Source organism: Pelodiscus sinensis, chromosome 2 (assembly GCF_049634645.1).
Source record: "Pelodiscus sinensis isolate JC-2024 chromosome 2, ASM4963464v1, whole genome shotgun sequence".
NCBI lineage: Eukaryota > Metazoa > Chordata > Testudines > Trionychidae > Pelodiscus > Pelodiscus sinensis.
In genome coordinates this window covers 150,235,764-150,263,682 of record NC_134712.1, presented here as the reverse complement: position 1 = coordinate 150,263,682, position 27,919 = coordinate 150,235,764, and the positions used below count along the sequence as shown (strand labels likewise).

The 27,919-nt window shown below is 40.8% G+C and overlaps 1 protein-coding gene across 1 annotated transcript; it reads left to right on the top strand.

Moving 5' to 3' along the window:
• Positions 1–2,878: 2,878 nt before the first annotated feature.
• On the top strand, positions 2,879–27,236 carry LOC142827239 (succinate dehydrogenase [ubiquinone] flavoprotein subunit, mitochondrial-like). The gene is made up of 10 exons (XM_075921631.1): positions 2,879–3,039; positions 4,852–4,976; positions 10,331–10,499; positions 11,417–11,612; positions 13,244–13,415; positions 17,233–17,351; positions 23,154–23,265; positions 24,743–24,873; positions 25,528–25,641; positions 26,828–27,236. The coding sequence occupies exons 1-10, from the start codon at positions 2,945–2,947 to the stop codon at positions 26,912–26,914; spliced, it is 1,320 nt and encodes a 439-aa protein (XP_075777746.1). The 5' UTR covers positions 2,879–2,944; the 3' UTR covers positions 26,915–27,236.
• Positions 27,237–27,919: the final 683 nt, after the last annotated feature.

Genomic DNA, 27,919 nt, shown 5'->3' with positions numbered 1-27,919 from the left:
GTGCAAGCACAAAGTTGGTGGCCAAAAATGTAACCAGTTGCATATTGTGCCAATTTAATAATTGTTTAAGGATCATGTTTTTTGTAATAAATTTCATAGACTCATAAAATACTAAAATTGGAAGGGACCTCAAGAGGCTGTCAAGTCCAGGCCCCTGCATTCACGGCAGGACCAAGCACCATCTAGCTCATCCCTTACAGAGGTATATCTAACCTGTTCTTAAATATCTCCAGTGATGGAGATTCCCCAGTCTCCCTAAGCGATTTATTCCAGTGCTTAACCACTCTGACGGTTAGAAAGTTTACATTAGCAAGTATTTCCACTAATGCTCATAGTCATCTTCAGCGGGGATTATATTCTGAAGGAATATTATTTTGTAAATTGTACCATTTTATCAAAATTATCTGTATAATTGTGACTTTTTAATTTAGTTTTCTCATGTACTATTAAAGGTGCAGTGTGATTCTTGTGAGAGGTGAGCACACGTGTCTTGCATTCCTGAGAAAATTACTGAAAAGAACGTGAGTGGTGAGAATAAACAGTACAGATTCAACAAGTGTGCTTAGTCCTGTTATGTAACTAAAATGTACATTTTTACAGTGATTTTGTGAAAAGTTTTCTGCAAATAAGACTTCTGATTATATAAATGAGAACTAGAGAAGTGCAATGTTACTCTATACTTCAACACAGTAAAAAGTATTAATAACAATGTACAAGGTACAGACTGACACGGCTACTAGAGACGTTTTAACTATCTATAAGTATGTGCAAATGTGTACTGTTCCAAAACTGTTGAGATGCTCCATTTAATAATACGAGACAATCCAAGAAGTTCCGAGTAGACACTGAATAGGCTTAAACTATGTACATAGTAGTTTTTTGCCTTTTGTTTCATAATTTTTATTTATATAACCCTTTTGCTGATTTTTAAAGTGTTACATAAACCGGACAGGTGAAATATTATCATGTAAAGCAACCATAAACACATGAAAAGACCTAGGTTTACAATTTATGATTAAAACTCTATCTACACAATATACATAGACGTAAAATGTAAAAACTTAAATATCTTTGAAACACTAGCCAATCAGTTGTTTTAATTGTCATATTTGAATTCAGCACATCAAAAAACATAATAAATAGCACATTTTATCTCTGAAGCAGATGGCGTCTAAAAAATTGTATACCGGTGTTGTGTCCAGAGAAAGCTACTGTTTCTTCCTTTTGCTGCTGTCATGATACACTCGCCTACTGCTGCTCTCTCACACACTCACGCACTCACTCTCTCCTACCCTGGCAACTCAGAAGGAGAGCTTCAGAGGGTAGCAGAGTTAGTCTGTTACAGAAAAAAAAACAAATAATGGTCTGGTAACACTTGATACACTAACAAAACATGTAGATGGTATCATGAGCTTTCGTGGGCACAGCCCACTTCTTCAGATGACTGGAGTTATGTGTTTGGGATGTGAACACTCGGAGGGAGGAGGAGAGGGAGAGAGAGTGTGTGTGTGTGTGTGTGTGTGTGTGTGTGTGTGTGTGTGTTTCAGTAAGTATCTGGAGAATGGGTACTTAAACCTAAGCAGATAAAAATCACGGTTGATAGATCGATTCCTATGTCAGGAAGGACTGACTTTGATTTTTATCTGCTTATGTTTAAGTATCCATTCTCCAGATACTTACTGATCTGTCTCCCAGCCCCTCCCTTATTCCTCCTCCCCCCTTCCCTGCTCCTATTTATTTCGAGTGTTCACATCCCAAACTCATAACTCCGGTCATCCGAAGAAGTGGGCTTTGCCCACGAAAGCTCATGATACCATTTACATGTTTTGTTAGTCTATAAACTGCTGCCAGACCATTTGTTGGTTGGTGGGGTTTTTTGTTTTTTTTTAAATCAGAGTTCATCTTGATCTTTTCATGGGTCAAGTAGAGTGGCAGGACACCCCAACAAGGAAGTATCAAGTAAAACTAGCCTCCACGATCACAGCAAGAAAAATGGGCAGTTACAGTAAGCGTGATTCTGACAATGAAAAAATGCTACCACCACGCTGCTGTGCAAGGCCATAAAAAAGAACAAATACCCAGCATACCATTAAGAACTAGTAAATGGCTTCTAGACCTAATTTAACAGCCCATGTACTTCATGCATTGTTTACTGAGCCTTAGCTAATTGTTCCTCTCAATCTTGAATGAAGTCTGTATGTGGAACCATAATACAGAGAAATAGTATGGGGGTGGGTGAGGGAAGGTGAAGAGAGATCAGAAACCTGCTTCAATTTGCTATCTGGTTCTTTCAGAAATGAAGGGAGCGCCAGGGATCCACTTATTGCTGGCACTCTGTATCCTCAAAGTGGCATTTGAAATGCAAAATCTCAAAAGCCAGTCCATTCCTCAGTCCCATTAAAACACACACCATTAACACCCCCTTATAGTGCTTGAAGTGTAAAGTGAAGTTTCCCCTTGGTAAATTGAGGGATAACATGCTAGTAGTGTATGGGATAGAAACAGATCACCTAAAAAGAGAGATTCACCATATACTAGGTATTGTCAAACACACAAAGTAGAATGAAAAATGTATTTTTTTTTCTCACCTAACTTCATGTTGATAGGTTAAACATTTTCAGACAAGTTTGATGTGAGACTGTATTCCTTTAAATGGTTTGGTAATTAAATGTGACCTCTTCAATCTAAAAGTTTTTTATATTCTAGAATACAATCATCCTAAAAGAGCCGCAGACTTTCTGCATACAGGCTTATCTGGAAAATAGTTTCCATGAAAACGGAGTCTGATTTTATTCTTATGTTAACTAAGCCCTTTAATGAGACATTGAAAAAGTGGGGTGGCTTTAACTTTTGCACATTCCTTAACTGTTACAAATGTTTTCTTTTCTAGTCTCTACGATATGATACCAGCTACTTTGTTGAGTATTTTGCCTTGGATCGCCTGATGGAAAATGGTGAATGTTGTGGGGTCATTGCACTTTGCATAGAAGATGGATCGATACATCGTTTAAGAGCAAAGAACACTGTTATTGCCACTGGGTAATGTAATGGAAAAATGTTTTATAATGTGAGGTAGCATAATCTAGAAGCTAGAGGAGAAAAATACGGTTGTAGGCAAGGGTTCGAGTTCAAATTATGCTATTGGAACACTGTGACCTAGCACAATACGTATTACTTCATATTTCTTCATTTCCCTATCTGTTAAATGAGAATAATACTGCCTGTAGTTCAGTGGTTCCCAACCTTTTCTAGATGGGGACCCATTTTGACAATTCAGGAAGACTTGGTGACCCAAGGCAATTCAAAAACGGGGTGAGTAGGGAGGGCAGAACTACCTGGGGGAGACACTTGGCGATCCTTTTGAAATGTAATGGCGACCCATATTTGGGTCCCGACCCATAGGTTGGGAAACCCTGCTCTAGTTAAATCACTTTTTATCTTTTGGGTAAAAAAACAGAATACATGCAATTTAATTACTCTAATTAGTTTTAGTTCCATGCTTTAATATACTGCATTGATTGAAGTTTGAATTTTAAGGTTGAGTAATTTAAAAGGCTTTAAGTTATGAAGCTAGAGTCTGTGGAGGCAGTTAATGTAGTCTGTGAAGTGAAGGATAATCTTTAAATATTTTAGTTACATTGTACTTTCTTCTTTTACTTAAAATGCTAGATGTAAACTGGCTATGGCAGGAAAACATATATGTAGGGCCTACTGCAGGCCTGGGCAGAATATGGCCCATGGGCTGGATCCGTTTCGCCAAGCCACTGGCTCCGGCCCATGAACGCTGCGAGGAGTGCCAGGCAGGCTTCCTGCTTGCCTCGCCTCACCCACACAAACCGCTCAGAAATGCAGCTGTGGGGCAGTTTTTCTTTAAAAACTGTGAGTCCGGAGGGGAGGGGAGAAGCTTCAGGAGTTGCTTCTACCCCCAGCACAATGCCATTGACTGGTTTCTAGCCAGAAACTGGCCAATGGGAGCTGCCCATTTAAATAGTAGGCAGCCATGAAGCACAAGGTGCTCCAGAGCACATGGCTGCGGCCTGTGCAGGGGCGGAGCAGGCAGGGAGGATGATTCGGGAACTGCTGCTGGCTGGTAAGTCTCCTGACAGAGCCTACCTCTGGCACCCCAATCCCTCCCTTCCCCAACCCTCTGCCCCCCTCCTATATCCATATTACCTCCCAGATCTGGCGCCCCAGTCCCCTGCCCCAGATCAGTCCCCTCCTGCCCTAGCTCACAACTCAAATTTCTGCATCCTTTCCTGTACCCCGATTCCCTCCACCCGTGTCCAGTGGATTCTATTGACAGTTTATGAAAAGAACTCTGGTTAGAAATTGTGAAGAAAGGGTAGTGCTATTGCTCTGCCACCTGCTGGTCTCAAGTTATTTCTCAGATACTAATTGAGCTAGATCAGCAGTTCCCAACCTTTTCCAGATGGGCACCCATTTTGACAATTCAGGAAGATTTGGTGGCACAGGGCAATTCAAAAAATGTGTGAATGGTTCCTTAAGAGCCACCTGGGGACCCTTTTGAAATGTAAAGGCGACCCATAGTTTGGGAAACCCTGCGCTAGATGATGCTCTCTGTGGTCAAGTTACATAGCAGATAATCTATCAGTTTTGTTCACCGTTGATTCAATTTTAAATGTGTGAATATCTTAATTGTGTGATAAATGATTACAGTGGCTGACTGAATGCTGTGTTGAAATTATCCTCTGCTTTAGTTGAATTATAAATCTGCATTGCACAAAGTGCAGTGAATAAGCTGAATATTCTAATGATATCTGACTGCTTCTCTACTGATTTCTTAAGGAAACTATTGCAGACAAATTTTAATTTTTGAAATGTTTTCTCTAGTGGATATGGCCGCACCTTCTTCAGTTGCACATCTGCTCATACCAGCACAGGTGATGGCACAGCTCTGGTCACACGAGCTGGCCTTCCTTGCCAGGACCTAGAATTTGTACAGTTCCATCCTACAGGTACAATATAACATTGGCTCTCAACCTTTCCAGACTACTGTATCCCTTTCAGGAGTCTGATTTGGTGTGCATACACCCACGTTACATTTCACTTGAAAACAATTAGTTTACAAAATCAGATGTAAAAATATAAGTGTCACTGCACACTATTACTCAAATTGTATACTTTCTGACTTTTACCATATAAAGCTATTGGAATATAAATATTGTACTTTTCAGTATATAGAGAAGTATGAATAGATAATTGTATGAAATTTTAGTTAGTTCTATCTTTGATAGTGCTTTTTGTGTAGATGATTGTTAAATCTAGAGAAAAATTTAGATGAGTTGATGTACAGTACCCAGGAAGGTCCCTATGTTCTCCCCTAGGGTATGTTTGTCCCTGGTTGAGAACCACTTGATTACAAGTCTAGGAAGGCAACCTTTGTTTTCCAGGAACTTAAAATATTCAGAAAGAACATCTCTGAAATATTAAGCCTCACAGTTTTACATTATTAAGATCTGTGGTGTGTTAAACAGCTTAAAAGCTTTACCACTTACCCTTACCACCTCTTTTCAGGCTACAGATTCTCATGCAAAAGTTAACATTGTAAGCAACTAAATGGAGCAAAGAATTTCCATTCATTGAAATTGTTTAGATGTTTTTGATATCTGCAATTGTGGTAGGAGAAATATAGATCCCTCAATTCAGGAGTCTTATGAAGTAAAGTGGGAGAAACTTTTACAATTGCATAGAAATGTACTTACGTACTTTTGGTACTTGCATTCCGTTAATTTTGGGCTTCAAATACTGTAACAAATCTCTCTCTATATAGTAAAGTTTTTTCCTGCGGGACAACAGGGTGATGTTATCACGTCACTCTGCATCCTGCCTCCTCCTTCCCCCCAGCTGAAGCTTGACCTCGCTGCTTCCTCTCACCACTTGCAATTGTTTCTTTAAACCAAGCACCTACTCACCTTCCTCTATCCCACCCCATAGGTTTTTCAGTGTCAAGAAACATGGCACAGTGGCTGGCAGACCCCACATTGCAGCTGTGATAGACCGGGGTGGGAGTGTTTGTGCAGTGCTTGGGACAGCAGCCTGGTGACAAGTACTAAGAGTAAGGCTCCTCTGCCACCAGGCTCTTGGGGAGCTGGAGCGTGGTGCCCGACTTCCTGGAATCCATCTACCCCCATGGAGACTGACCCCCTCTCCAGCAGCTGCACTTGCCGCAGCTGACAAAGCACCCGAGCCATCCGGGGAGCCATCACACTGGCCTGTAGGCTCTTTCCCTTCTGCTCTCGGTGGGTGGATGGCAACCCTGGGCTCTGTGGGTAGGGATAGGGCAGTGAGCAGCACAGGCAGGACTTCATGGGGAAGAGGTCGGGACAGTGGCCCTCACGCTGCTGCTTTTCCCACTTCAGCTGGCTGCAGTGCCCCAAAGCACTGTGTGTGCACAGCACTACCTGTGCCTCCCTGGCCACCAGGGTTAGACCTGAGCCTGGCACACACCGCAGCTGGGAGAGGCGAGGTGGGGGGGAGGCATGGGGGAGAGAAGGGGCCTGGGCTGGCTGGGGAGTGGGGGGAGGGAGAAAGGGCCCAGGCTAGCTTGGCGGGGGGGGGGAGGGGAGAGGGATGGAAAAGGGGTCCAGGCTCGCGGGGGGCAGGGGCCTGGACCATCAGAGGGAAGGGAGAAGAGAAGGGGCCTGGGTTGGCGGAGCCACAGCCCAACCTCCCCGGTGGCTGTGGGGAGAGTTGGGTTTGCCTAACCCCCACAAGAAGGGGGATTGGTGAGCATGGGGCGCAGCCCCCTAGTAATAATTTTATACATCAATTTATATTCACCTTTCAGAATTGTAATTTATTGCCTCCATTTGAGTCTTTCTTTAAAATAACAAATGAATTCTTCCTTTCATGTTTTAAATTTTAGATTGTACACTTTCATCTTATTTCTTTAGGAATTATCAACTGATTTCTTGACACTAATGCTTCCCAGAATTAAGAAACAAATTAATCAATACTGTATTTTTGAACTTTAAAGACATCCTAATAACTGAAGTCAGGGTTTTCATAGTTCAGGCCCCTGCACGTTTGCCTTTGTATTTTCCATGTTACGTCCATTTCATTCATCAAGTATTCTGGAGGAAGTTTTAAGTATTAATATACATTATTTTCACAGTTGTGGGAAATTAAAGGGAATTTTGGGATTAGAGCAGGGCTGCAGGGGGCTCTCTCCATGGCCAAGGGGTTAGACGCACCCAGACAGAAGTTGTAGGAGACTCTGGTCCTGGTCTGGGGAAGAGAGATCCTTGGCCAGGGATGTTAAGGAGAGTGATGAACCCCCAGTTGTAGAGAAGGCCACACAGCTGCTGAAAGGTTCTTCCTTTGACAGTCCCAGTGCCCTCCAGTGAGTGAGCAGGCTTTGACCAGTGTTCCCTCTAAGCCCATGGTCACCAACCAGTAGATTGAGCTCTACTGATAGATCTTAGAGCCTCTGACAGGTGATCGTGACTGGCTGGCTAAGAGGCTATCAAGCACAGCACTTGAGCTGCACTCCCCCCACTGCCATGCTGCTCCTGCCCTCTGCCCTTGGAGCTCTCCCCTCCGCCCTCCCACCCAGAGCCTCCTGCTTGTAGTGCAGAGGAGGGGCACTGATGTCAGGGTGCCCCTTCCCACCATGTATTCTATCCCCACAGAACGGATGGGGGGCACAATAGGGCTTGGGCTGTAGGGAGTTTGCTAGCTGCTTTTGAGAGTGGGGCAGGGCAGGGGTGAGCCTACCTTAGCCCCACTGCACCACCACCCAGGAGCCACAAGAGGTATGAACCCCCTTCTGCACCCTAAACTCCTGTCCTAGTCCTGAGCCCCCTGGACTCAAACTCTTACACATTCTGTAACCTGAACCCTTTCCTGCACCCCCAACTCTGTGGTCAAGGCTCCGCTCAAAGCCCCTGACGCTCCAAATCCCTTAGTCCAAGACCAGAGCCTGTGCCCAAACCCATCTGCCCCTACCTGGTGAAAGGGAGGGAGGATGGAGTGAGCAGGGGCAGGACCTCGGAGAGGAGAGGCATGAAGGAGGAAGAGCAAGGGTATTTGGGTTTGAGCTATATCCTGGGTTGCATTTACATTCAAAAAGTGATCTTGGGCTTAAAAAGGTTGGAAACTGCTGCTCTAAGCTGTGTGGTGGCACAGCTTCCCAGGGCTCCTTGCATGGAGCTGACTGACTAATTAATCACCTGTGAAGCTCTGCTGCCAGGCAGCTTAGAGAAAACACTGACTGGATCCTTGCAGGTGCAAGGTATGGAGAAAACTCTGGTGATGGCAGAGAGAGCAGAAGCAGTTGGTGAGGGCCATGATGACTAACCCACAGCCATAGGGAAGTCCAACCCAGCTGCTTAGTGGATTCTGTCTGAAAGCAGCCTCTGTGCTCCTAGCAGTTAGCAAGTGGAATCATAACATCAGGACTGTAAAAATTGCCTATATGATTGCAGGGCCTACAACATGAATTCCTGTGGGTGCTATGTGAGAGGGAGGATGTGTTTGAGACTGTCATCTATTTATTTTCCATTAATTTCTATTAGGAGAAGCCCACCTTTATGGACAACTATCAATTTAAATTGCATCCTGCCAGGCCTGTCATAAGTTTATTGTTGTGCAGTTTGTGTGATTTCAGAAGGTGTGGGGACATAATTACCAAGTAAATTGGCTAGATATCTGAATTGTAGTGAGAGTGGGAAGGGGAAGATGTATTGAAATATCATGACGTCTTCCAGCAATTGTTCATTTTTAGGGTAGGTGGAAATCTGTTGGACTGCTTCTTATATTGTAATTATAAAAATGTTTATGGAAGCTAAGAAACTAGGTGTTGGTGTTAAAGTGAAGTACAGTGTGTCTTTCGGATTATCCTTGTTATTTGTAGTAAAGAACCTGTATTTAACGTAGGGGTAATGAAGGCTAATGGTCCACATTGAAAAGTGAATGAGATATGGTTACTTGATCTTTGAATTTCTTAACTGTCAAAGGTGTTATAACTACAATTTTCTGACTATTTCATTGTGTGGTGGTACATATAATATATATACACATGTATAACATTAATATTTTTTTTGGTCAAAGAATGTTAATTAAGCTTTTGAATTACCAAAACCAGTATTCCTTTAAATTTTGTAAATCAGTCAACACTGTCACTTCCCAGGATCACCCAGAGGAATGAAGAGGGTCTTGCTAAATTTGAGGGAAGAGAAGATAATACTGAGCTAAGTCTTTACTCCCTGGGTGATCCAGGGAGCCACAGAAGCATATCTGTTGCACTCCTCCTCCTTCCTTTTAGCTGTAAGGAGTAGAGCAGCAATTATGTGGAATTGCAGACTGTCATAAAATCAGTCCAAGGGTGGAATATAATAGAAAGCAATTTAAAATATTAACTTTCTAATATTCAGAGGTGTAACAGTTCTCGTGGTAGCCAGTACTGTGAGTGACCTTATTATTCCCCGCTTCTGGGAAAAGGGACTGTCTTTTATTGTGCTGGGTGTCAGGTTTCTGACACCTTCAGCCTTTCAAACACATAAGCATTCTTCTCTAGGCTATGTCAGCCCTGTATTTACCTTGCTTGAACAGGTCATCACTAAGACACAATACCCCATGACTAATTTTTACTCCAAGTCCATAAAGCATACTTTCAGAATAAATACATTTTCAGTAAATATTACTTTTGTATACATCTCACAAGTATTGAGTCTTAACAAGTCAAACATTTCTGTAGATACCTTAGGGTACATCTAGACTACATGCCTCTGTGGACGGAGCCATGTAAACTAGTTTACCCAGCATAGTCAATGAAGTGGGGATTGAAATAATCCCAGCTTCATTAAAATAAAAATGGCCACCATGCTGTGCTGACGATCAGCTCATCCGGCACAGCGCGGTAGTCTAGATGCGGCATGGTCGACAAGGGAAGCCATTGTTGACTGCTCTAGTATGCCTCGTGAAACGCTGCTGCGCTGTGCCAGATCACCTGATCGTTGGCACAGCGCAGTGGCCATTTTTATTTTAATGAAGCGAGGATTACTTAAATCCCTGCTTCATTGACTATGCCGGGTAAACTAGTTTACATGGTTTTGTCGACGGAGCCATGTAGTCTAGACGTACCCTTACATTTTACTGTTTTATAGATAAACATCCTATAAGATATTTTTGTCGGTCTGAAGTGAGAGCAGTTTGCAAAGAACAGGGGACCTTTTGCCAGAGATCTGTGTCACTTTTGTCTTATGGAATCCTCCGTATCTTTTAAATTAAATACTTTTGTTTTTACAATAACTTGATTACAAAATTATCTTGTAAGTATTTCATAACATTGCTGCTTCTTGCTTTGCAGGCATCTATGGTGCTGGCTGTCTTATTACAGAAGGTTGTCGTGGTGAAGGAGGTATTCTTATTAACAGTGAAGGTGAAAGATTTATGGAGAGATATGCGCCTGTTGCAAAGGACCTTGCTTCCAGAGATGTTGTGTCTCGTTCTATGACGATTGAAATCCGCGAAGGAAGGTTTGTTTAATTTTTCAGTGACATAAGTTTTTGTATTTGGTAAAAGCAGATAGGGAGTTGCAATAGTTCATGGAAGATTTTTGATCATCTCGAGCAGCCATGTTAAACTGGTAGAAGGCTGAAGATTTTACATATATTTTAGGCAAAAATCTTGATCCCTTTTAAAAGGGTAATCAGAAAAGTTCTCTAGTCTTTTTTGTTTTAGTAAAATTAAAGCTTTAAGCCAGATTTTCAAAAACACTCAGAACGCATCAGCTCTCATTGGAGACAGCAAGAGCTGCTGTGCTCTTGAAAATCTGGCCCATACCTGTTTGATATTTTTCTGAAGTCAAAAGATACCACAGATGTTCTTAACATTCACCTGATGATTCACTAGATAATTTCTAAATGGTCTGATAACTGTAATCTACAAATTGTAAATTGCTGTAACATCAACATCTTTGCAGGACACTAGGAGACTTCATATTAAAGTTGTTTTAGAAATTCATTTAAAATACAGGAATTTCATAATTATGGTAGGAAAGACAGTAGAATGGGGAACATTTTACGTGTACTAAGGTTGGGGAAGGAGGTCAGTTATTGATGCTCTTCTGTGCTTCCAGATGCATCAGTTTTCTAAATAGGATGCATCTGTAAGCGCGTGCGCGCGCACACACACACACACACATTTGGTTGTGAATATCTGTTTTGAACTCCCAAATGATTATTCAAAGCAGAAATAAAATGACTTAAATTCTGTTTTTCTGGTGTTTTTTGTGGTTCATGTTACCATGCAGATGACTGGATAAAATTGAAGTCTTTATATATAGTGTCTAGATAATATGGTCAAGATACTTTAGAAATGAGTGCTTTTATATAGGGGAAATTCTGTGGAGAGCAGTATTCCAACCTTTCACTCCTATTTCCTTTCACATTAGGGGTTGTGGCCCTGAGAAAGATCATGTATATTTGCAGTTGCACCATTTACCACCACAACAGCTAGCAATGCGCCTCCCTGGAATTTCAGAAACAGCTATGATATTTGCTGGTGTGGATGTCACAAAAGAACCTATTCCTGTTCTTCCTACTGTGCATTACAATATGGGAGGTATTCCTACTAACTACAAAGGGCAGGTAACTATCATAGATCAGTATCGTGAAATCTTGTTTTCTCTAGTAGAAATGAAATATTGGGTTCCTTATAAAATTAGTCTGAAGTGAGCTTGCTACTAAATTTATATGTACAAGTATGTTAAATGATATAATATTACGATAACTTGAAAAAGTTATAACTTTGTCTTGTAAACAAGTTGTCACAGCATTCTTGGGATGTTTGCATAGGGATGGAACTCCAGAGACAATATGCAAAATATGAAATGTAGTCTTTTCAATATGCATTAAGTATACAGGCGTTCTTTAAACTGTCCATGTGAAAGTTTATTCAGACGAGGGTAATACTGTATAGTTAAAAATGGCTGTATAGATGGGCTTGAACTATAAATCATTAAAGGTTTAGGTGATATGGATTATTAGCTCCATTACTGCATTCTCTGCACTAAAATTGGTAACTTAAGTTCACTGCTGTGTAAATACCAATTTTAATGGCAACCAGTCCCTGTGTCAGGCTGAGCGAATCTGAGAATTTACCAGTCTGATTTCTTGGATTAGTTTATTTAGATCAGTTTTTAAAATAAATATAAAATTCTGCCTTGTCAACATGGTCTGGCATTATAGAGTCCAATTTTCTTCCCACTCTGCTCTGAATTTTACTACAAAAATATTTTGGTGAGCCATGCTGCTTTGTCTCACATTGATGCCGGTAAAACATCATAATTAACAAGGCTCGACAAATCACTGTTTCTACCCGCCCATGGTGAGTAGATTTCATCCGGTCACCCCGTTCACCAGCGGCGTGCGCATGCACAATGCGGGTCTTGCGCATCCGCAGCACGGAGCTGGCTAGTAGATTTCGCCCCGTTTGTCAAGCCCTGATAATTAATATCACATTCTTTTATGCAATTTTTCAGTTAATAAATTATTTTCATGGTGTTCCCTTTCCCACCTTTAAATTGGTTGCTTACTATTTGAACTGACTTTGTGCTTTCAAGATAAATAACTGATATTCAAATACAATGAAACTTTGATGCTGTACTACAAATCTGTTACATATTTTGAAGAGTGAGTTTCTGGATTTATTAGTGCCAAATAGTCATACTTCATGCTTTCCTAAGATACCAAATTTTTCATAAAATCCTGCCACTTAAATTTGCTGAATGCACTACTTTTTACACCAGAATATGCTGAGTGAAAGATTTAAATAATTATTTTGTTTTCCATCAGAAAAAAGTCCTGGCTATTATGAGTGGAGTTCATCAAAATATTTAACAAAATTAACATTGAGTCACCTATTCTACTGTAATTTTAGTGCAAAGAAAAGTTTTACTGTTGCAAATCACAAAATAATTCAAATTAATTACAGAAAGAGTAATGAAAGCTTTACAGGTTTCTGATTTCAAATTTACTATATATGGTAAATCAATAAAATGAATCTTTGAAGTTGAATTTTGCAGGATTTCAAAACTCTTTTACCTCTTGCAAGTACATGAATAAAATTTTCTATTACGTATATTTAATTTCTTGAAATTTCCTATGTTAATTTAGGCAATAAGATTTTGCCCAGACAAAAACGGGCCTCATCTGCTAGTGATCTTTATTTTACAGATGGTTTTGCAAACATGTTGAGTGAATTTCTTTTGAAATTACAGGTAATTACACATGTGAATGGCAAAGATCAAGTTGTTCCAGGCTTGTATGCTTGTGGTGAAGCAGCTTCTGCATCTGTTCATGGTGCTAATCGACTTGGAGCAAACTCTCTCTTGGACTTGGTGGTCTTTGGTCGTGCTTGTGCCCTTACTATTGCAGAATTATGCAAGCCTGGTAAGACTGTTCAAGTTTAACTCCTTAAATATTGTCAGAACAAATTGTTATCAATTCCCATCCTCTAAAAGGCATTCTATTACTTTATATCTTTACATCTTAGCAAGTAATTATAGGGTTAATAGCTAGACTATTGAAAATATAAAGCTATTGCAATTTTCTATTGTTGCTGTACATAATGTGCAGTGTTACTAACGTCAAGAATTCACCATACTGCATTAGGGATGTTAAATTTAGATGAATAAACTAATCAAATTGTTGACGGGATTTCCATCAACTATTCAATTGCTCTACAAGAGCGCCTCCGCCTTTGAACTGTAGCAAGAGTCCTTCTGAACTCTTGCTACAGTTCAAAAGTGGAAGCCGTGCAGGGAATTCAGGGCTTCCTTTAGAAATGGGGCTCTTGTACATTTCAATAGCAGAATTGCAGCAGAAGCAGTGTGAGCAGAGACTGCTTCAGTCCCCACTCATGCCATTCCCTGCTGTGACTCTACCTACCCTGCCCTCCGCAGAGATGGTGCTGGAGGGAACTGGCTTTTAAGCCGGATCTCCCCCACACCAGCTCCGGCTTCTCTCCTCCCTCCCCGGCAGCAAAGTGGGGGGGTGGAAAGTGACTCGTCACACAAACTTCTGCTTATCGGATAGTCGGCTAGTCTCATACGTCCCTATATTGTATCTAATTGTAGGGCAATATAATTCTGACAAAGCAATTGGACGATGTGATTGAGAGGATTTTCTTCCATACCAGAACAATTTAATACTACTGATGCTATCATGAGTTTTAAGAAACAAGGTCTTGGAGTGTACTACATTTTAAGATGGAAGATACAGTGCAAACTCACCTTATACTATTTGTTCTTACTTGAAACAAGTCTGAGATGATGACATTTGCTGCAGCCTTGCATGTATAACATGTTACATTTTAAAATGTTAACATAAAATTAATTCCTTTAGGTGCATGTCAGATGGCAACATATCTGATACTTTAGAAAGCAGTTTACAGAATGACTTAATACTTAGATCTTTCCACTGTAACTTCTGTTGTTCTACTTTTATATAAAAACATGAGCTCATTCTAAAACGGTTACCGTGGGTTTTGATTTTAATAACTTCTGATTTTTATGGATCAGAAGAACACTTTATTTTAGTTTATTTAAAAAGGTTAGCATAATGCCCCTCATTTCTGGTTAGTTTACATGTATAAATAAAATCTGTATCTAAAGCAACATCCACTTACCTCTCTTTAGCCCTGTCCCACTAGGTATGTGGGCCAAGATATAGAAGGAATGTACTCTCAAACTAGGAATCTTAGTTGGATTAACTCTTTTATTAGAGAGGCTTTATTAATATTAGCCAGGGAGAAGAAATGGGATTTAAATATTGTATGATAGGCTCACTTCCTATGCCTTTCTGAAATTGGGAACAATATATAGTCATGAAACTCTAAGCATTAAGGTTGAGATAACTTAAATCATAATAGAACACTTTACATTTTCAACCAAAAAACAGATCTCTTATATCTAAATTAAATCAGAGATTCCTGTTCCCATGACCAGCGCTGACCTTAACTCTTGCCACTCATCCTCCCCATTGATAATTCTTCAGTACAAATATACATATTTCTCTGAGAACTGTGAGTCTGTCTACTAGGTATAGGCTTGAGATCTTTTCCCCACATCTTTCTTGTCAACAAAGATAATCACTGCATTTTCTCTGGAGTAGATGTGATACTCCATCCTTATTTACCACTTCAGTTGGGCTGTACCACTCTTGTTCCCTCAGTATGAGTTTGAGTCTACACCCATCATTTAAGTGCTACAGATCAGTTTGTGCCCAAATATGCTTGTGTGTGTCCTGTAGCCTACATTAACTTCTACAGCAGCGGTGGCCAATAACTTTTGATGGGGGGCCACTCCAAGATTTTGGAAAGTGGTCAAGGATTGCACTCTTCCATGATATTCATGGAGACATGGGTTTTGGAATGGAGGTTGGGTGCAAAAGGGAGCTTTGGGTAAGGGACTGGGGTGCAGGAGGGAGACTGGAGTCTGGGAGGGAATTGGGATGAAGCAGGCAGTTGTGATCTAGGGCAGGAGACTGGAATGCAGGGGTTTGGGATGTGACCTAGGGTGGTAGGAGATTGGGGTGCCAGGTCTGGGAGGGGGTATGGGTGTGAGAGGGGGACAGAGGGTTTGGGTATGTTGGGGGGGGGGCAGAGAGTTGGGGCAGGAAAGGGCTGGGGTGCCAGAAGCAGGCTGTGGCCAAGAGACTTACTTGTTAGCTGCCAAACTAGCCTGCCTGCCTGCCTGCCTACAGAGCTTAAAATGTTTCCCAGCCTGCTTGACTGGCCATGTGCTTCATGACTGTCTGAGCCCAGGAGAGGGGGCATGGTTCTTCTTAGCTGCCTGTTATTCTAACAAGCAAGTTGCATTGGCTGATTTCTGCTAGAAACCGGCCAATGGGAATGTGCTGGGGGCGGGGCAGATCCTAAAACTGCTCCGCTGCTCTCCAGTTTCAAAACAGAAACAGAGCCCGGCAACTAATTTTCTGCATGGCACGCGGGGCAAGCAGGAGGTCCTGTCTCTGTGGGCCGGATCCAGTAGCTTGGTGGGCCGGATGCAGCCCGCGGGCCGTACTTTGCCCAGGCCTGTTCTACACTCTGGGATTATCAACTGTAGATCCCCCTTGGGACCTAATACAGAATGTAAATGGATAGATATTTGGCATAGGATAGCATACTTCCATAGTATTGATAAAACTTGGTTTCCTCTTTGGTTACAGCCACTTCCTGAGTTACGACCACCTCCACTTATGACCAAAGTAGTCGTAAATGCGGATCCGAGTTATGAACAGCAATCCGCACTTACGAACTGTGCGGTCTCTATGTAACTCTATGGGATCCGAGTTACGAACACTTCGAGTTACGGACCAAGTGTTGGTCCATAACTTGTTCGTAACTCGGGGAGCGGCTGTATTGATGAGGTCTTCTTTGACACAGTGTGAAGTGTTATCAAGGATAGTGTGAGTAAAGGCTGGAATTTTTACTGTTGTCTTACTTCTGAGCTTAACTATCTTAACATTCTATTTACACTTTTATTTAAGTTAAATATATTTTCAGAATTACAGTAGAATTAACACTAACATTTAAACCATTTTCAAGCTGTAAAACACTGCATACTTAATGGTAGTGTGGAAAGTCTGTTCTGAAATGTTTTGGTTCAACTATGCATCCTGACTTACCGCCCGCCTGTGATGCAAAACATACAAAAATGTATGTTCGACAGCATAGTTAATATATTGCACTCTGGTTCCTTTAATCCCAGAGTTCTCTGTAAACATAAATGAACTGAATATACCCATCCCCATGAAGCAGGTAAGTAGTAGCTGCACTTTCCGGATGAGGAAACTGAAGCATAGTACTGTTAGGCTGTAACTTGACTGAAGTCACATGAAGTTAGTGGCAGACAGGAATGGAACATGGGTGATCTCATTTTATACTCTCTCTAGCCACTAAACATGCTTCTAACAAGTTCCGGTGGAGAATAAACACAGAGAATTGATGAATCCTGAACTCATGTTTTCATATAAGCATCCCACATAATACAAGAAAAAGTACATGTGTCTTGCTTCATAAAAGTGTATTTTATCACTTTCCAGGTTCTATTGTTTATTCATAGACTTTTACTTTGATGTATTAAAATGAAGAAAAAACACTTAAAATAATTATTGCTTTGTAAGATTGTGAAAGCCTGAGGATCGTTAAATCTTGATCTTATTGAAATAATTGAATAAGAAAAATGAAGATATTTACCCTTCATAGGAGAATCAGTTCCCTCAATTAAACCAAATGCTGGAGAAGAATCTGTTGCAAATCTTGACAAACTACGATTTGCCAATGGAAACATAAGAACATCAGAATTGAGACTTAATATGCAGAAGGTAAGGACCTCAGTACCAGTGACTGGAGCATAATATCTTGAGTTGAGGTTGATATTTAAGATATACTGTGGATATTTATGAAAGCTAAGTTGATATTTAGTAAAATGAAGCTCAGGCTTTGGAAAACTGAAGTTTATCAATATCAGCCTTTTTTCTACACAAAGATCTTTCTGCTTGAATCACCTGCCCAAAAGATCACCCTTGTCCTTTAAATTAGGAAAAAGAAATGCCACTTGAAATCTCCAATGTTCCCTCAATTTACTCTATACCTAGATGGAAAAAAAATGTGCATTGAGGCATGAGCAGATGTGCACCTTCAATAGAATCAGAGCTGTGGGCGCTCTACTAATGAACTGAGCGGCATTTTAATCTGACTTGGGCAGCTGTCCAAGGGCTCAGATTATAGGGAATTCTATTCCTGTCTATTTGAAACAGTCATCCTCTTTTGATCTACTTTTTGTCTGATCTGATCAGATGCACCTTTCCCAATGAAATATTTTCATACTCACCAATGAAAATGCTCTGTTCTTGCTCTTTGGTCTATGCTTTAAGCTCAGCATCTGATAAATCATAGCGCGCACAAATTCTGAGATGTTGTGCATATATAAGGACTAGAGAGGAGGGTTGGGTTAAGGTACACAATTCCAGCTATGTAAAATACATAGCTGGAGTTGGCTTACCTTAAGATGTGCTTGGTGCCATCTTCACAGAAGGAAGACGACAGGAGTAAATGTTCCCATCAGCTTCCCTTCTCATGACTGGGACTGAGGGCATTGCTGACTGGAGCTGCCCTCAGCATTTGATTTATGGGTTTTAACTAGGCTTGCTAAACCATATGCCAGATTATCGGTCTCTAGCACGGCAAGTGAAAATGTGGCCTTTAATCTGTTTTCCAGAAGCCAAATCTATAACTATGTTTTTATAAGTGTTTAGACAAGACTTAAGTGATTAGTTTGCAAATCATTATATATGGATCTGATTGGTAGCCAAGATTACTTCCTGAAGGAAACACCTAGCTGTAAAAGTGAAATATAAACAAGGTGAATGAGGTAATATCTTTGATTAGACCAAGAAAAATATTGCATTGCCAACCTCATCTCTCTAGTATCCTGAGGCTAACATGGCTATAACTACACTTCATGCATGAAGTGAAATGTAGTAAGACAGCCACTTCAACAGTTTTAGGAACACGGGAGCTAATACTAGATGTGACTTGTGGTCCATTTAGTCCTGTATTCACTTCCAACCATATTTTATCATTTAGAGGAAGATACAAGAACCTTGCAGTAAACATGTGATGTAATTTCTACCTACATTAGGCCTTGCCATGATCTCTACTAAAGATTGGATTAAAACCTGAAGCGTAAGATTTAATCTCTTCCAAATGTTTTTATAAGTGGATATTCTTGTTATCAATACATATGTCCTTTCCCTTTCGGAATTTTGCTCACTATTACAATGTGCTGTAATAGTGAGTTCCACAATATAATTATATGTTGTATTAAAAAAAAAAAATCCTTCTTACCTGTGTTGAATACCCCCTTTAATTTCATGCAATGCCTTCATTTAATTTTCTTATTAATTATAGCAAAATCTAGAAAATTGATGCTGAACACAACATGAAGCTAAACTTCCAAGAACTTTAATCCACCTTAACTAACAGCCTAGAGATCATTCCATGTTGAACTTGTAGAGAGAGGGTATCCAGTTACAAACAAAAATGTGGGCCAAGTGAGTTTAAGCCCTTTTAGAAATAATTTAGGCTATAGTCATAACTTTAATGAGTCATTTTAAAGTGCTTCTGAACCTCACTCAGCACAGAATTGACTTATACTCGAAATACAACAGTTCTTTTTGTAAGTTGAGTTCACTGTGATTCAGAAACTTTCATTGATTTAGTCAGGACCTCTTGAAAATTCTGAACATCACAAATTAATAATTGGAGATTGCAAATGCATCAAGCTTTATTTGATTCCAGTCAGGGGTTATAGCAAAACAGGTGACTTTTGCACCTAGAATCAGTATATGCTGTTCAGGGATCCAGTTTTGTGTATAAAGTGTTGGTACTTTACCCAAACCCTACCCACAATCTTAGAATAATTGGAGTTTTCTGTCATTCAGTTCTGCTCTTCCTAGTTAAACTCCTTTATAGTCTTCCCTATTACATTGTGGAATCCTGGTAGCTTTTACATTTTAGGACAGTAGTCCCCCAAGCTTTTCGGGCTTGTGCCCCCCTCCCTTTTCTTCCCAGAACTGAGAATAGAGACATGAGACCAGGGGAAAATGCAGACATGGATAAGGGGGCTGAGGGCCAGGTCTGGAGCCAGACTTCAGTTGGGGGCAGAGGCTTCGGAAAGGTTTGGAGCAGAGCTGGGAGTAGAGTGGTGCTGTGTGGTTCTACTTTCCTACTGGTCCAGGCCCTACTCATAGAATCATAGAGCTGGAAGAGACCTCAGAAGGTCATCAAGTCCAGCCCCCTGCTCTAGGCAGGACCAATCCCAACTAAATCAACCCAGCCAGGGCTTTGTCAAGCCGAGACTTAAACACCTCTAGGGATGGAGACTCCACTACTTCCCTAGGTAACCCATTCCAGTGCTTCACTACCCTCCTAATGAAATAGTTTTTCCTAATATCCAACCTGGACCTCTTCCACCTCGACTTGAAACCATTGCTCCTTGTTCTGCCATCTGTCACTACTGAGAACAGCCTCTCTCCATCCTCTTTGGAACCTCCCTTCAGGAAGTTGAAGGCTATCAAATCCCCCCTCACTCTTCGCTTCTGCAGACTAAACAGACCCAACTCCCTCAGCCTCTCCTCATAAGTCATATGCTCCAGCCCCCTAATCATTTTGGTTGCCCTCCGCTGGACCCTCTCCAGTGTGTCCACATCCTTTTTGTAGTGGGGGGCCCAGAACTGGACACACTACTCCAGATGTGGCCTCACCAGAGCCGAATAAAGGGGAATAATGACATCTCTGGATCTGCTGGCAATGCTCCTCTTAATGCAACCTAATATGCCATTAGCCTTCTTGGCTACAAGGGCACACTGTTGACTCATATCCAGCTTCTCATCCACTGTAACCCCCGGGTCCTTTTCTGCAGAACTACTACTTAACTGGTTGGATCCCAGCTTGTAACTATGCTTGGGATTCTTCCGTCCCAAGTGCAGGACTCTGCCCTTGTCCTTGTTGAACCTCATGAGATTTCTTGTGGCCCAATCCTCCAATTTGTCTAAGTCACTCTGGACCCTATCTCTGCCCTCAAGCATATCTACCTCTCCCCCTAGCTTAGTGTCATCCGCAAACTTGCTGAGGGTGCAATCCATCCCCTCATCCAGGTCATTAATAAAGATATTGAACAAAACCGGTCCTAGAACCGAACCTTGGGGCACTCCGCTAGAAACCGACCGCCATCCTGACATCGAACCCTTGATCACTACCCGCTGGGCCTGGCCTTCTAGCCATCTTTCTATCCATCTTACCGTCTATTTATCCAAACCACATTCCCTTAACTTGCTGGCAAGAATATTGTGGGAGACCATATCAAAAGCCTTGCTAAAATCAAGGTATATCACATCCACTGACTTTCCCAGGCCCACAGAGCCAGTTACCTCATCATAGAACCTAATCAGATGAGTCAGGCACGACTTGCCCTTTGTGAATCCATGCTGACTATTCCTATTCACTTTCCTCTCTTTTAAGTGCCTCAAAATGGATTCCTTAAGGATCCCTTCCATGATTTTTCCAGGAACCGAGGTAAGACTGACCGGGCTATAGTTTCCTGGATCGTCCTTCTTCCCCTTTCTGAAGATGGGCACTACATTTGCCCTTTTCCAATCATACGGGATTTCTCCTGATCTCCACAACTTTTCAAAGATAATGGCCAAAGGCTCCTCAATGACATTTGCCAACTCCCTCAGTACTCTCGGATGCATTAAGTCCAGACCCATGGATTTGTGTACGTTTAGCTTTTTTAAATAGTTCCTAACCTGTTCTTTACCTACCAAGGGCTGTCCATCTTCATCCTATCTTGCGTCACTTAGCGTAGTAGTCTGGGAGCCCACCTTGTCCGTGAATACGGAAGCAAAGAAAGCATTGAGTACTTCAGCTTTCCCCACGTCATCTTTCACTAGGTTACCTCCTTCATCTAGTAGGGGCTGCACACCCTCTCTGATCACCACCTTCTTGTTAACATGCCTGTAGAAACCTTTCTTGTTATCCTTCACATCCTTAGCCAGTCGTAATTCCATTGTCGCCTTCCTGATAACCCCCGGCATCCTCGAGCTATACATTTAAACCCCTCTCTGGTCATTTGTCCAAGTTTCCACTTTTTGTAAGCTTCCTTTTTGTGCTTAAGTTCACCAAGGATTTCCCCCGTAAGCCAATCCGGTCTCCTACCATGTTTGCCTCTCTTGCTACGCGTCAGGATGGTTTCTTTCTGTGCCTTCAATAAGGCTTCTTTAAAATACTGCCAGCTGTCCTGGACTCCTTTCCCCTTCATGTTAGCATTCCAGGGGATTCTGCCCATCAGATCTCTGAGAGAGTCAAAGTCTGCTTTTTTGAAGTCCAAGGTGTATATTTTACTACTCTTTTCTTCCTTTGGTCAGGATCCTGAAATCTACCATCTCATGATCACTGCTTCCCAGGTTGTCACCCACCTCCACACTTCCCCTATTAGTTCCTCCCTGTTTGTGAGCAGAAGGTCAAGCTGCGCACGGCCCCTGTTGTATCCTTCAGCACTTGTCAAGAAGTTATCCCCAACATTGTCCAAAAACTTCCTGGATTGCCTGTGTACTGCCATATTGGTTTCCCAACAGATGTCAGGGTGATTAAAGTCCCCCACGAGAACCAGGGCCTGCGATCTGGAAGCTTCTCTTGGTTGTCCAAAGAAAGCTTCATCTACCTGATTCAGTGGCCTGTAGCAGACACCAACCACAACATCACTGCTGTTGTTTGTGCCTTTAAACTTAACCCATAGACTCTCAACAGGTTTTTTTCCCTCTTTATACTGGAGTTCAGAGCAATCGTAGTGCTCTCTTACATATAGTGCAACTCCTCCCTCCTTTTCTCCCCTGCCTGTTCTTCCTGAACAGTCTATACCCTTCCATGACAGTGCTCCAGTCATGCGAGTCATTCCACCAAGTCTCTGTTATCCCAATTAAATCATATTTCTTGGACTGGGCCAGTTCCTCCTGTTTGTTGCCCAGACTTCTCACATTAGTGTACAAAAACCTCAGGTAACCAGTTGATCACCCTATCTTCTCCATTTGAAACAGGGGTCCTCCTTTCTTGCTAGTTCCTCTCTGCATTTCTTCCCCGTATCCGACTTTCCCATTCCCCTCAGGGTTTTGGTCACCGTCCCCCGACGAACCTAGTTTAAAGCCTTCGTCACTAGGATTGTAAGCCTGCCCGTGAAGATGCTCCTTCCTCTCTTGGTTAGATGGATCCCATCTCTTCCTAGCAATCCTTGTGCCCGGAACAGAGTCCCATGATCGAAGAAACCAAATCCCTCTCTGCGACACCACCTGCGCAACCACGCATTTATGTCCTCAATTCGACGATCCCTGCATAAATATGTGGGGGATTGTTTGGCCCTTAGAACTTTTTCAGATTTCCTATTCAGGATGGAATCGTTGCATTATTTCACATACAGAATGGGTTTGCAACCACAATGACGGGAAATTATAAAAGAAAGCTTAATTCTGTAGAAACTGAGATTACAAAAGACATTCTAATGCCTTCCTTGAAACTTCTTACAGGTTTTGGAAGTATACTATTTTTTAAAACATTTTGGTGTCTTGTAGACAATGCAAAGCCATGCTGCAGTGTTCCGAACAGGTTCTGTACTACAGGAAGGCTGTGAGAAACTTGGCCACATTTATCGTGATTTGGATGACCTGAAGACATTTGACAGAGGTACAGTTCTACAGTAGCTTGTGTGTTCATTTTGTTACCTGTGGGTGTACGTGTGTTGACCTCTACATTTCAAAGGTATTTTCAGTTACAATGAAGAGTTAATATAAAAATCAACTGACTTGAGCTGCAGTTTCAAAACTATTGTTGTAGTTGTCTTGACATTTGTGAATTTGCATGGAAACATTTTAAAGAGGTTCTGTTTGAATGTTTTATAGAATGCAAATGTAGATTAGAAAAAATCAGACATGTGTAAATGTTAGTTAACTTACACAAACTAGAAAAAAACCTAACACTTTTCAATATAAGGAAAATATTATTCCTTCCCAGAAAACTTGTGTGTGTGTTCACCTCAAATATGCAGAAGGATATTAGTCTTAATTTATTATAAACAAATCCTGAAAATAGTATAATGTGTAAAGGTTAATCTATTCTTAACAATGTTCTGGTATATGTTTATTTGGGGAAAAAAGATACACAAATCCAGCTTTACTAAGCTCTCTAAGGAGGGTGTACACCTTTTCCTTTAAAAATAGGATACAACTCAAGAGTTTCTTAAATAATCGGTAAATTATTTTTTTCCTTTCCGCAACTTTTCTTTTTGTAGCTACTTGTAGAGATGGGCTTTGAACTGAACATTCTAAAAGAGGCTGTGTTACAGGCTGTAGTGATTGTTAGACACCAAGTTGAGGAAAAGCCTGTCATACAATTTAAGATCTTATGGATGAATGACATGATATCAGCGTATTGGTGATCCCTGCAATTGGATTATACAGTTTCTTAAAAACGTAGCCTGTATCCACTGGATACCAGTAAAATTCTGCTGGAAAAGCTTTTTTGCCCAGCTAGCTCCAAAGATTTTTTTTTAAGTGACCTCATTTAAATTTGGAGCCAAGTTTTGTAAGCTGAAACAAACGCTGCTTGAGTATGAGGACAAAATTGTGTTTTGATGCATTACATGCAAGATTCAATCTCATTTTGGGCACATTTAGTCTTTAATAATTATTTTTGACTCTGATAATTAAGTTTGATTTCACAATTGTCTCTAGTAGTGGCAGGCACATGCCTCGAAACCAAAATATGCTACTTTTGCACAGTTAATCAGTATTATCAGACATGTTGCCTGTAAACCGTGCACTTGTGTGGCTGCTTAGGAGAGATTCCAGCAACAGCCAGTGATCAGCAGAAAGCTTGGTTTTCTCTTTCTGCTAGGGGCGCACACTTGCATATGCCTCAGTGCGCACACAGTTTATTCTGCACATGGATGGAAAAGAGGGAAAATTGATTGTCAGCTTATGAAAGATGCAAGACTGGCGAGAGATGTCTGCATGCTATGATGGAGATGCACTTTTTGCGTAGGAAAACGTGTTGTGACTACAGTACTGTCTTCTAAGTACAGTACCAGCAAACAAAAGAGATTGATGAGAAGTACTTACACTTGTTGCTAAACATACTTCAATGTAGTGTAATGTCTTGCTAGGTATGGTGTGGAATACTGACTTAGTGGAGACCTTGGAACTGCAAAATTTGATGATTTGTGCTATGCAAACTATTTATGGTGCTGAGGCTCGCAAAGAATCTCGTGGTGCTCATGCCAGAGAGGACTACAAGGTGCTTGTGTACTTTAAACATGTTTCATAAATAGGGTTTTCATACATATGGGACAACTTTTCTTGGCAAACATATCTTGGTTTTAAATCACATATACTTGAGGTTGGGAGAAGGGTGAGGTTTCAGTTTGCATTGCTTATTCCTAAAACTCTAAAATTGATTTAAGATGCTTGAAAAAGTGTTCCTGATATTGACTTCAAGCTTGTAAACTGATTTGTGGCCTCAATGGTTTAAGTAAATCTAAATGACCCTTTCACACCCATTGATCAGTATCTCAGTAACCAGAATCAGCTGGGTATTGATGCAATAAACACAGCTTCTAATCAGTCCCATTGAATCTTACTTTTAAAATATTGATAAAAAGAATAGCTATGATATGGTCACTGGATAGCAATAAAAAGATTGAAAACAGTGTACGCATTATATAAAGATAATGCACTCTAAAATTTCCACACAGTTACAATCCTACTTAACTTGCTGAAATTCTGCACTAATTTTGAAATAAAAACAGGAATTAACATAAAATGTAGAACAAAACTTAATCTGGTATTAACAGCAGTATAATTAGAAGTGACCTAATCTTGTTGGTAGTTAAATTCATTTGGAAAATGCAGTTTGTGATCTACTGCATAATACTTTCTTTTTACTGCTTAGGTAAGGGTAGATGAATATGACTTTTCCAAGCCAATACAAGGGCAACAGAAAAGACCCTTTGAAGAGCATTGGAGAAAACACACCCTTTCTTTTATGGATGCCAAGACTGGGAAGGTATGTTGATTCTGGGGTTGGGGGGGCTTTTGTCCCATCCTGTTTTTCAAGTGGAAATTGCATTAATGTAATGGAAGTTAGTTGAAATTTCTTTATGAAGTACCTCATTTAGTTAAATACAGTAAAACTCCAATAGTCTGGTGTCCAGTTGTTTGGTACTCCTAATAGTCGGGCAGTAACTGGAACGCGGAAGTGCTTCAGTCAGCCGCTCTCATGGCCGGGCCACTATAAACCGCATGCACACTCCCATCATGCGCCATTCCGCTCACAGTCCCCAGTGCACACAGCGTCCAGCCTGCACTTGCTAGCAGTTGGCTGCTGAGCATAGGGAGCTGCCTTGGAACCCAGACATAAGGTTGGGGCAGAAGAGAGACTGGGTTACAGCAGGGAGGGGAGGAGTTTGGCTCTGGTAGAGGGGAGGGGAGGGGAGGTGAGAGAAGGGGGATTGGGTTGGGAGTATGCTCCTTTATAGTACCTCCAGGTACTCGGACATATCTGGTAATACAGCACCACCTGGGTCCCAAAGGTGCCAGATTAGTGGAAGTCTACTGTACAGTAGTATAATTTAGGAGTATAAGAACTAAATGTGCAAGATGAGAGCCATTCCTGAATTGCTTTGTAGAAAATTGATTTTGTACTTGGCTGGGAACTGGAATAGTTTTTCATCTTACAACAGGCTAGTTCATAATTCTTATTACACAGATGTGTGTGGTGATGCTTAGTATAAATAATTTACAGCTTTAAAAATCTCTGCTCTTACAACCCCCTCCCTATATGCACACTCCCCCTGCAAGGTGATCTACAGTACAGCTCTAATACGAAGTACTCAGGATCACCTCCCCTTCCAGGTGATTAACCTCCTTAAGTACCAGAAGGGTGATTTGTTGAGTGACATGAGGCATTTTATTCCCTTGAATACAGACTGTGCCTTCAAATGCTCCAAGATGTTACTGGTAGGGAAGCAAGAAGGAACTTAGAAATAAATCTTACTTAGATCTGGAAAGAGGTGGGTTTTTTTCCCATTTGAGATGCTTTTGACTTAATGTTGCTTTTTGCAAGTTTTTTTTTGTCAATTTTCTAATTCTGAATATTGTGATGGAGCAGTAGTTGCCAGTATTTTCTATGACATAATTTGTGATTTCTTGCTCTTGTTTGCTTTAGTTAATACTGTCTTTTGTATCTTTAGGTTACTTTAAAATACAGACCTGTAATTGACAAAACTTTAAATGAAGAAGACTGCGCAACAGTTCCACCTGCTATTCGTTCCTACTAATAATGGTTAGCTATGTAAATCATGTAATAATGTATGTCTGCCAGATCTTAATGATATATGTAAACATAAGTATTCTCATTGAGAAAGCTACTGTCATATTAATGATGGCATTTGTCACTGATATAATAGGGATATGCTGGCCATTGAGCAAAGTGCACACTGGTTCTCTTCCGTGCCTCTCAAAACATTTGAAGCGACGATACAAAACTAATGCCAAAATAAAATCTAAACCAGCCCTATTTGTTACAGTATTTAGCTTTTGTGATCTCTTGTTTTTCTTCGTTGTGGAGCCTCTCTCATGGAAATAAACTCAATGCACTTATTTTGAATGTGTAATCTGTTTTTCTTAAAATGAAACAGAAATGGTCATCTGTAATGTGCTGTTTGAGACATGTATTTTGTGATTGGGGGATGAGATTTAAAGTTATGAGATTTAAAGTTAAGCTTCCAGAACAGTAACTGTGCCCTATTAATCATTACTTACTTATATTGTATTATAGTTACTGTGGGAAGTGTAGCTTTGAGTTTCTAGATCTAAGTTTTAAAGCATCAATTACGATGTTTCATTAGTGTACAATAGGCTTTTATTTACTTGAACACTAGGTGGAGGATCTTTACCCAAAGAGCAAGTATGCCTTGTAGTAAAAATCAAAGATTAAAGAAACTCAACATTTTCTTACTCAACTCAAAACTGTTAGAAATATTTAAAGGCTTACAGATTACTCCTGTAGTCTACCATGTTCCTGATGAGGATGGATAAATTAGAGAGTTCACAAAAAAGGATGTTTTCTTCCTTTTCCTTCCAAGAAATAAATCAGATTTATAAAACAGGATTCATCCAAGCTTAACATTGTTACAGGACATACACTGCTGACAAAGCAGTGTAAAATGAATAGCACACATTACGTAATTTCATTTGTGCACAATACTTCTTGCATGCTAAGGGAGGAGAGATATCAAATGAATATTTAATTTAATATTGTTGAGTTACATATATTTGCATGA

What these genes read in the sequence shown, in the direction of transcription:
- LOC142827239 (XM_075921631.1), top strand. Translation starts at nt 2,945, where the DNA reads ATGGAAAATGGTGAATGTTGTGGGGTCATTGCACTTTGCATAGAAGAT. An exon ending in ATTGAAATCCGCGAAGGAAG is followed by an intron (nt 10,500 to 11,416) that starts GTTTGTTTAATT and finishes CTTTCACATTAG; the next exon opens with GGGTTGTGGCCCTGAGAAAG. An exon ending in CCTGAAGACATTTGACAGAG is followed by an intron (nt 23,266 to 24,742) that starts GTACAGTTCTAC and finishes ATGTCTTGCTAG; the next exon opens with GTATGGTGTGGAATACTGAC.